This window comes from Hipposideros armiger, unplaced genomic scaffold (assembly GCF_001890085.2).
Source record: "Hipposideros armiger isolate ML-2016 unplaced genomic scaffold, ASM189008v1 scaffold_55, whole genome shotgun sequence".
In the NCBI taxonomy this organism is placed as follows: domain Eukaryota; kingdom Metazoa; phylum Chordata; class Mammalia; order Chiroptera; family Hipposideridae; genus Hipposideros; species Hipposideros armiger.
Genome location: NW_017731405.1, coordinates 1,766,653 through 1,777,865, shown reverse-complemented (window position 1 = coordinate 1,777,865; position 11,213 = coordinate 1,766,653). Strand labels below are relative to the sequence as shown.

At 32.2% G+C, this 11,213-nt stretch overlaps 1 protein-coding gene across 1 annotated transcript in view; it reads right to left on the bottom strand.

The window, feature by feature from the left end:
• The window catches only part of AP3B1 (adaptor related protein complex 3 subunit beta 1), a 277,199-nt gene that overhangs the window by 184,746 nt on the left and 81,240 nt on the right, over positions 1–11,213 (bottom strand). The window contains exon 7 of the mRNA XM_019641001.1: positions 11,016–11,198. Within this exon, the coding sequence (XP_019496546.1) occupies positions 11,016–11,198 (183 nt within the window). The remainder of the gene's footprint in view (positions 1–11,015; positions 11,199–11,213) is intronic.

The following is an 11,213-nucleotide window of genomic DNA, read 5'->3' as shown; positions in this document are numbered from 1 at the left end:
CTCCCTCCCTCCCTCTCCCTCCTTCCCTCCCTCCCTCCCTAACAAACTAAATTTGAAAGTTTTTCACAGCGTTTATTCCTTCAGGTATTATTTCTGCTCCATTCACTCTTTCCTCTGATTTGGGAACTTCAGTTACAAGTATTTTGTTCTGTTTGATATTGTTTCACATGGCTCCGAGGCTGTTCACTTTCTTCACTTGGTTAGTTGCCTGCTCTTCAGATTGAATAATTTCTATTGATCTTCCTTCAAGTTGCTTGACATTTTTTGCAGCCTCCTCTTGGCTGTTAAGCCCAGCTAGTATATTTTTCATTTAATTATTGTATTTTTCAGCCCTAGAATTTCCATGTGGTTCTTTCTTATAGTTCTTTCCCTAAGATTCTTCATCTATTCGTTCACTACAACTATGTTGCTTTTAATATTTTGGATATATAAATATCCAAACATATATCCAAATATATATATGTAAAATAGATGCTTTATTTGTCTGGTAATTGCTTCTTCTTTATTATCTTCAGGTTATTTTCCACTGCCTGCTTTTTCTCTTGATCGTCAGTTATTGCTTTGTTTCTCATGTCCATTGATTTTTAAAAATTGTATTTTGGATATTATCAGCCACACATTATAAAATTCTTCCTTATTTGTCTTCCTCTGAAGTGTACTGATATTTGTTACAGCAGGCCTTTCAACAGTTTCCAACTCCACACTCGAGCTATCCTAATGTGGCCAGCAACTGAAATCTCTGTTTAGTTCTTTTATCTTCCAGTTGCTGCTTTTTTGCTAGACCCACTGCAGTCCTCCCCACACATGCATAGTTTATTGGTCAGCCAAGGATTTGGATGTGTTTACATGCATTTCCAGGGAGTTCACCGTTCTATGATTCCTGCACGCTTCTGTTATTTCCCCCCAAACTTTTTAGGTATTCTGCTAGCCTTGAAGTCTGTTCTCTGACACTTAGGTAAGTAAGGCTGTGACTTTTTTCCATTATTATATGGGATTGGGGAGTGCCCTTAGGCAAAGACCTGCAAATACACAAATCTCACACCTTAAAATTTCAGTCTTTCATGTGTAGAGTCCACTCTAGTTTCTGCCTGCATTTGTTTGTCCTACAGTGAGTGCCTTTAGATTCCTGGTTTTAAAAATCATTTTCCAGAGTTAATTCAAATCAAGGTATTCCATCAGTGAAAGCTGAAACTGTAAGTCCATGAAGTACATCTCAGGTGCAGGTCAAATGTCTTCATGCTTTTTATGTGAAAAGTAAACCTTTCTCATACACCCCTCTGCACCCCATTTTCCTCACATTTTCCTTTACTTCCCATTAGCCAGAATTGTATTATATGTCCATCCCTAAACCCATCACTTATGGAGGGATGGTAATTAACATTAACTAGACTAGTTTGGGTTGGGGAACACAATATGGCTCTTCAAAAGCACTTGGCTGCTCAATGCCTATAGAAAACCTGCTTGCTAGGAAGAACACTTTTTTCAATGGGGTTGGCTGTTAAAGACAATCAACAGTGTGTGCCACATTCTCTAAACCACCTAAGTAACAACGCACGGGCAGAATTTGTCTGATAAAACTACTTTGGAACTCTGGACTCTATAGAAGTCTTGCAACTTCCAGGAGGACTGTAGTGAGTTTAAGACATGTATCAGAAATTTAAAGTCTGTATAGATACAGCTAAATGGATAACACAATAGAATAAAAGTCAATGTTCAAATTACCACATTATTAGATAACACAGAATCATAATCTTTTCTGAGATGAATACAGAAAACTACTAAGCAGCAAAATCACAAAATTAAAAATGTAAATAACTGACTTGCCAGAAGACTAAAATTCAACATAAACATATCTACTCTTTATGCTAGAATGATAAGACGAACACAGAGAAAAATATAAGGAAACAAATATATTTTACGGCCAAGAGAAAATATCCATGGGAAAATGTAATGGATAAAAAAGCACAGCAGGGAAAAAGAAAATTTTGAAGACAGACACCAGAGAACAGCAGAAAAATGGATCACATTTTTTAGCTTCTTAAGCTCTTAAGTCTCTCCTAATAAAATTCATTTACTGAAAGTCATAAAATATTTTTTTAATACTGTGAACATTTTGGGGCTTCCAGGTAGATGGTAAAATAAAGATAAAGAATAGAATCTCTTTCTTGAATACAAAAAAAAAAGAGGAAAATTCAAAACTTAAAACTAATAAAAGTCAATAGTAATAAAACAAGTCACAATCTAATGGCATAAAGTTTTTTTAAAAAACAGAAGATTCTAGATTAAACATATTTCACTTCTTGAGAATGTTCGTTAATAATCTCCTCCTCCCAAAATCTACATAGAAGAAAATTAACAGGTTACCCTTTTCACTCTGTTGGGACAGGGTGAGATAGTGAGAGTGATTAACAGTGGAAATAGGCAGTGAGGAAAAGCAGGTAGGAAAGTAAACAAGAAGGCTGGTTCTCTCTGAAAGAAGGAAAGACTCTGGGGCAACACTGTCCAATAGAAACTTTTGTGAAAAAAGGAAACATTTTATATCAGCCATATCCAACACAGTAGTAGTCACAAGACACATGTGACTACTTGAGTACTTGAAATGTGGCTAGTGCAACTCAGGAACTAATTTTCAATTTTAGTTAAGTTAAATTTAAATAGCCACATGTGGCCCACAGCTACTATATTGGATGATGCAGTTCTTGGATTAAATAAGAATAAAAAAGAACAATTCAAAGGTCAAGAATATTTTTCCATAGGAATACACTAGATGGTAGAAATACTAGTGTAGGGCATTTAAGAAAATTAAAAAAAAACTGCTCAAGTGTTCTAAATAAAAGGCTTCAATCTCTGCTGAGACTAAATTTATTATCTCACAAATTACTCCTCTCACCAAATATCCTAAGACTACTGAAACATAAAGAATAAGGCATAAAATACCCACATCTCAAATGGAAACTAAGAGGGAAAAAACCAATTGTCTTTAGGTGTAGTGGGAGGGAATTTAGAAGCCACACTATATCAGAACAAATAAAATGTACCAGAGCTTCCCAAGTATTTTCAATATGAAAAGGGCTTAATAAATATGTAACATATTCACAGCACAAAAGGGGAAAAAAGACAGGCAACAAAAAAACAAAATCACTCTGGAAAAAAAATCCTCTACATAGCAAAAGTAAATTATCCAGTACATTACTCAGAATATGAACTCAAAAAACATCTAAGTTCAAAGATGAGATTATAAAACTATAGAATAAAGGAAATATAAGATTGAAACCTGAGGAAATACACTAAAGACCAAAGCACTAACACCAAATTAATAAAAACTGTAAAGAACAGATTAGATAATTTAAAATCAAATTACTGACCAAAAAAAGACTTGAAATTATATGAATGTAAACAAAAAGACAAACATTAAAGCAATTTTTTAAAAAGGTGACAGAGAGTAAACAAAGACTACAAAATAGAATAACTGGTATTCCTGAAGCATATAACTGACAAATGGAGCAAGAAAACAAAAACAAAAACAACAAAAAAAAAACTTGAGCATCAAAGAACAAAATTTCCCTAAAATAAGGAAGTGACTATGCATAGCACATAGAATGATCCACACTGAGGTGCAACCTCAATAAATTTCAAAGATTAAAAAATAAAAACAGACTTAAGGATATAAACAAAAAAATCAAGTTACCTGAAAAGGAGATAGCTACAGAGCTCTCAGAAGAAGGAAAAAAAGATATGACCCAATAGTATTATACCCAGCCAAGATGTCAAGTATAAAAGTAACAACATTTCAAACACATTAACACCTAAGAAAGTACTAATCAAACAGCCCAGACAAAATATCAGTCAAGTGTGAGAGTGACCGAAAGTGTGTCACATCATACCATTCTTAAGAAGATACAAAGGATGTACTCCATCAAAACTAGTAAGACAAAATAAGATGAAGACACTATGGAAAGGAAGGCCTAAGATATAGGGGATTTAACACGGAGGAGAGTAGAAATTAAGTTTCAGAATAACAGCTGTGTGGTAAGCCTACCAAGCAATCAGATGAGAAAAGGAGAGTATAGCCTCCGAGAGCATGTCTCCTGGAAGAATAATATGAAGCTGTTGGAAGATTGATCTATTTGACAACTATACTAGTTAGGAATATGTTCATCTATATGTAACAGAAATGTCAAGTTAGGTAGCTCCATAAGAAGAACGTTTTTGCTTTTTTCAGTTCTATCCACTTCCAGAGTATGGCTTTCTTCTCATGCTTGCAAAAGGCTGCTGTACCTCTAATCATCACCTACACATTCCAGGAAGGAATAATGAGAAAAGGCAAAGTATGTATATCAAGTAAGTCTGTCAGAAAAACAAGAGTTTTCCCAGAATCCCAACCAGAATATTTCCACAAATATTTCAATTTCCACACCAAGTCATATAGCCATTTCTGATTCCAATGGGGACTGGGGAAGTCGGTTATTTTTAATGGGGTATAGCACTACTCTGAACAAAATCAGGTTTCTGTTATTTTAAAGGGGGTGGGAGAGGTTGATATTAGGTAGGCAATTAGAGTACCTCAACAACTGCATACAAAATACTATTTATTTGGAGAGAATTTAATATCATGATAGACAATTTGGAATGCTTTATAATAATTACATGATAAATAAACTCAGCAAATTAAAAGTGAGGCAATTTTTGATTCCAGGCAGAACTGAAAAGTTCCACAAGAAATGAACAATGTGTCCATAATTAAATGAACAATATACATTGATTGAAAATTGTAATATAATTATATTGCAAAGATGGAATAGGGAAAGTGGAAGCATAAGGTAATATATTACAGGAATGCCAAATTCTCCATTTCTATAATAGGAAGTCAATATATAATGTCTAAAATTGATAAATCAAGAAACAGTAATGCCACACATTTTACTTAGAAATGGAGAAAGTTATATACACATATATACACAAAAACCTAAAAGAACCTGAGGTAGCTAATTCAGGTGTGGGCAAGCGTAGGAGAAGAAAATGCTTCTTATAAGCCTTGTAGTATTATTTAACTTCTTTCTTTTAACCATGTACATGTTACTTAGATAAAATTTAAAATATTTGTTTACAAGAAACTTCATGAGTTAAAAAAAATTCCGATAAAAAATAAATTACAAACAACAAAAAGTGTAACTAATCTTTAAGATGAATACTTCACAACCAATGGGTGAAGGGGAGACTTCATTTCAATATCAGCACATGGCCCAGTTTCCCATTAAACTGCCTACTTCATCAAGAGTTGCCTGAAAGAGCACACTAAAAACTTTTTTATTGTAAAGTATGGATTCTACCACAACTCCTCACTATTTTTTTTAATTCCACATAATAACAAAGATTCAAAATAGTTCATTAGTAAGACACAAATACAAAATTTACCTCACAAAGAAAATTAACCTGTAAAGAAAATTAAAACTCAATAAAAAATAATTTCTAACACTTAGGTCCTCTAAGACAGGACCTAATTGTGGATTTTTGAAACTTTTCCCAAAGTAAATTTTTATTTTTAGAAAATCGCTAATCAAGAACTATGTACAGTATATGAATTTTGTATGCTGATGAGTTTGTATTTTATAGCTACCTCTGAAAAACTTAAGGAACTTATATTAAAGACACCTTAAACAAAATTCTAAACTCAGAACCTTCTTACACCTATATAGGGTTTTGTAATTGAAGCACAGATATACTGAGAGAGATAAAAGTAGAGTTATCACTCCAAACCTCAAAATGGCATACATACTGCCTCTAGAATTATAGTACCTGGATTCATACGCAAAAAAAACTATGAATATGTAAAGATTTAAGTTTCAAATTAGTAAAGTATTTTGATAATACTGGCAAAATTGTATCTCCTTGACAAAGTTCAACTTTCAAGATCTAGATTAATAAAATTAATAACATTCCTATCAGGCCCTAGTGCCAGTTTTACTTCAGTTTGTAATTAATGCCACTAAGGGTTTTTTGATGTTTTTTTTTTTTAATCACTCTTAAAGTTTACTTGGTGTTTTATAACATTTTTTTAAATCCATTACTCCTACAAAAGCAACTTTAGTCTTAGAGATTTACATTTATGCTTCAAGTACTCTCCCATAAAAGTTGAATGACACAAAGAAAATATTTAAGTAATTTTACATCCTTGAAAATTATACAAACTTGACCTAGAATAAAAAAAACCCAAAAACCCACATGGACTGCAAAGAGTAAGGTAAATTTAAGAGAATAAAAATGCAAATATGCATTTTAGCAGTCTCTTGAATTTATTAACCTAAAAGGTTTAATTTCCATTTTCCTGCATCAGCTTTATTTATAAAATGTCGTGCCCTATAAATACGCTGTTATTTTCTATAGTCAAGCACTCTCTTAACAAATCTTCTCATTAATATGTAAATTTAAAGTCAATTGGTCTTCTCCCTGACAGCCCCATGAATTCCTAGTGCACTGTATAATCGGCTTTGACTTGGCATCCACTATTTATCATCAAAGATGTCAGTTAGAAAAATTATGTAAAATGCACTGCAATTGATATGACTGCAATCTACTTTGTCAACACTTAATTGTTCTTCAAATCATACATTTACATATAAACAGCCTCAATACTGATCTATAATGATGCAAATAAACTAAATTAAAAATCTCTTCTGCCCCTGAAGAAGCTTGTTTGTATATTATATGTTCATTTGAGAACTTATTGACAAAAGCATGTACATCAGCTCATCTCAAAAAGTATTTCTAATTTTCAATTCCTCAAAAAACAATTTTGCCACCCTTCAAGCCTATAAACACAAACAAATGTTTTAAAGAATTCAATGAGAAACATAATCTTTCTTTGTGAAAAGCAAATTTAATTATTGTTGTTAGCTAATTGCAATGTCTGAGCACTATTGATGGGAGGGGCTTTAAAATTAGTTTTAACTGAAACATTATAAGCAAACATAGAAACTTATTGAAGTAAGCAAAAAGATATTTTAATTTAAAAGTCATGAGGTAATAGAATATAAAGGGAAGAATGTTGATCTAGGCATCAGATTACTCTGTATTTCTGCCTCCACCTTTTAGAAGCAATATTATCTTAGGTGAGACGTTAAAATCTATATGCCTCAGTTTCTTCATCTATAAAAAAGGTATAATAATTACTACTACCTATTTCAAATAAATTACTCATAAGAAGGTACAGCAAAATATTAAATTGCTAAATATAAAATATCAACAGTACTATTTTTCACATTTTCTCTTAGTACTTGAGAAAAAAAACCTTGATTTTAACGAATTTGGCATTTTTAGGCACTTTTTTATTTTATACCACTTTTAAGTCAATATACTATTTTAGTGACACTGTTTTCTCACTTGCAAATTCTTTCACGTCAAGATAAATGGCTCTTTATATATCATAAAATGGTGCTCATATAGCATTTATGCAAGTGACTCCTGTGTGTTACGTAAAAGGGGCTGGGAGCATACCTAATGAACCCTTGTATTCTGCTGATTCCATGAAAGAAACACATTCAAGTGTTGATGGTAAAAGGATAAAAAAGGATGGTAACAACTCAGCACTTACTCTGCTAGAGTACTGTTTCACTGTATCTTTCTACTATATAATACTCTTAAACAGCTCTTTAGTACATGGTATGCTTTTTACAACATGAGAAGTGAAAAAAGAAAGCAGATATAAATGCCAAATACTTCTCAGTTTCTTCCAGATATGGTCAAATGCTGCTTTATGACTCAGTTGGCCAATCTTTAAAGTTAAAATTACCATGTGAAGTCCTAAAATGCTGGACGCAAACTAAAGTCTAGGCCAAAAAGTCTCCAAGACTACAAATGACAGGACTACTCACTCAAAAGTGTCTTTATAAAACAGAATTATAACTAGCCACAGATAAGTCTGAGATGGGTTAAGTGAAATAGTGAGCATGGTCCTGGTCGAAACGATGATAATCCATTTGAACCTTCATTTTATAAAATGGATTTGTATTGAAAGTCTAACATTTTTGACAATCTTTTACTTCTAATACTACAATAAAGGATGACTCTTTCAAATCTTTCCCTCTGGTACTGAACAAAACATATATGTATACAAAGAGACACAGTCTATTATCTTGATTATTCTGGAGTCAACTGATATGATTTTAAATTAATAAAGTGAAATGTGTTATCCACAGTAAAATTTATAATCATCACCACAACTAACATTAAATCATTGTCAGTAGATAAGCATGATATCAGGGGTGGGAGGGCAGTGGATGGGGGGAGGGGGGTTGTTACTTTGTGAGGGTGAAAAGGGTAACTATTGCATTGTTCTGTACACCTGAAACTAACAATAAAAAAAAGAAATTGTAAAAAAAAAAAAAAAAGAAAGTATGGTCCACGATTCGTGCATATCTCTGCATTTGGAGAGGCGAGTGATTTGATTTTACATAGAGTATTGTTTTTCCTAATTAATTGTAGTCTGTCACATGTTTGCATGTGATTGCTATGTAAATGGTTTACAAATTGTTAAGAAGTTTTGTGGATATCTAGAAAGAATAGAACTCAATAAATAAACTTTTGTAAGTGTTGAAGAGAAAAAAAAAAAATCATTGTCAGTAATTGCCTCTAAGGAGTCTACCAAGATGTTATGAAAAGACTTAATTTTTATATCACTATGTGTTTGCATTGCTTCTATAATTTAAAAAAAACACACACATGATTACAGTTAGCTAAACCCTTACAAATCTTCTATTTTAGTGGGGATTTTTCTTTCTTTTCAAGCCAAGGACTCTTTCTCAAAGGAAATCATATGCAAAGCTGCGTACATGAAAGGTAGGCAAAGGTGAAGTTGGCTCTGTTTGGAACAGTGACAAGAGCCCAGCAAGCTGCAGTCTGAGCGCCAGCGTCCATCCCCGTTGGTTGTTCCAGTGGCAGTGCTACAACATCCTGAGGGCGGAGGTGCACACTTGGAAACTACTGAATTAGTCCACTAACCACATAATTTTTCAATAATGCCAAGGTCAGATTGCAAATAAGTAGCAAATATAAGAAATTATTTAGCTCAATTCCAGTGTACCAGGACAATGGCCAGACTTCATCTCATGTTTGTAATGATTAATGTCCATAGAGTTAACTTGTGAAAATAAAGAATGCATATAGTCCCAATTTTTCAAATTCTCTATCAAAAGATTAAATATATATTGTAGCATAGAACCTAAAATCTTTGTTTTGAAAATAGCTTTAAACATGCATTTTATCTAAAATAAGATGATATAAAGCTCAAGGAACACAAACACAAATAAATAGACAAACTGCAAAAAACGAGATTTTAAAGTTCGTTACATATTTTTAGAAGACGTGGTAAAGAAAGTATATATTTTAACTCCAATTATACATAATGACAAAGCAAAGGATCATTTGCTTATAGCTACTGAAAATAGTTCGATGGTGAAAGGAAAGTAAAATAAAAAATATCTAGCCACTAAGGGAAAATTCCTATAACATTACACAACAGGAAAAAAAAATATCTGAATAGCATTCCGGAAAAGAATTGGCTGAAATTAAACAACTAGCTATTAGCAACAAAAATCTCTTGTCAAAGTTACTATTTACATGAAAGGGCCAAGAATTTGCAGCATGGACATGTTGCTTACCAGCAAAAGTGCCATTAAAAGTATATTTTACTCAATGATAAAATTAATTTTATAAAATGAAAGCACAGACAGTAAAATTTCATCAATTTAAGAGCTCTATGTGGCACAAGACTTTGATATATGACTAATTCAAAACATACTCCAATTTTTAAGTAGAATAGTCTAAACACTTTTTTAATATTAAAATTAAGATGGAGTCAACATTACAAATAATCTTGTGGATAAAGCTAGTTTTAAAATTTTTAAATGCTTTTTACACTAACAATACTAAGTCATAGAAAACATTGATAAACACTTTAAACATTTAAACTTCTTAAACATCTGAAAGCTTGATATGTCATCTAAAGCATGTATAATGAACATTTTTCCATTTTATGTACATTTCTCTTCTCCCTTTAGTATTATGTATTTCTAATTAACAAAAATGAGATGTACTGAGTACTCAAGGTCTATTCATAAGTTTCTGAGCACTGAAGTCCTATTCTTAAGTTTGTGTCACTAAGACATTATTTGGGGATTTTTGATGTTTTACTTTCATACAGCTGATTTTAAAAAATCTATAATACTGCTTTCAAAAAAGACAAAAAAGAAATATCAAAAAATTATTAGAATGAATGTGCCATTCTTGTAATGTTTAATGATTTCTTTTCTTTAAACAAGTTTAAAACTTATACTTAAATTTTAAATATATATACACTGAGAGATCTCTATTGCAAATTACGTAATAAAATTTTTTAAATTGTTAATACAGTGAAAAGAATAAGGTGTGCCTCTAGTTAATCTACACAAAGAAAACAATTTCAAAGTATATTTAATTACTAATTTTACTAAAATTCTATCAGCCTAAGTGAAAAAAAAGAAAAACAAGCATATTTTAGAAATACAGGAAAAAGTAGTTTACAAGTTAAACAATACTTATCTATAAAAGCAAGAAATTATCTTAGGTATAAATTCACATGTGTTAGAATCATATCATCTACTTTTACAAGTGAGTCCCTCAAACAGTTGGGAGTCAAAGATGTAAAAAAATTAAAAAAAAAAATCCATGATTTGGCAATGTCACTGCAGACACTGTTTCATGCTGTGGGTCCTCACAGGGGCCTCTTGCCACAAATCATACTAAAAGCTTATATACTAGGCCATTAAGTATGTATCAATCAGTGCCAAAACAATGAACAACTATCCTTGCATTTATATTGATTTACAGCTTTCCAAAAGAATATGAGAAAAATGAGACCTCCTTATATATGCAGATTTCTATGTTTTACTACTCTAGCTTTGTGTGCACATTTTTTTAAAGCTCATCCAAGTTCTTAAAGTATAAGTATATTTTAAAGCAGAAGATTGTTCAACACTTGCCTCTTTCCAAGGACTGACAAACTGTGTCCGGGCGTACCGCGTGAGCATGTGGATGATGACAACCTGGCCCCACTCTTCTACGTCAACTAGTAAATTGCAGAGCTTGCGGTAATTCTTGTGAATCAGATCTATTCTATCTGGGCAGACTTCTTCAAAAGCCATCACAACACTGCCAGCTACCAGCTAGAAAAGAAAGAA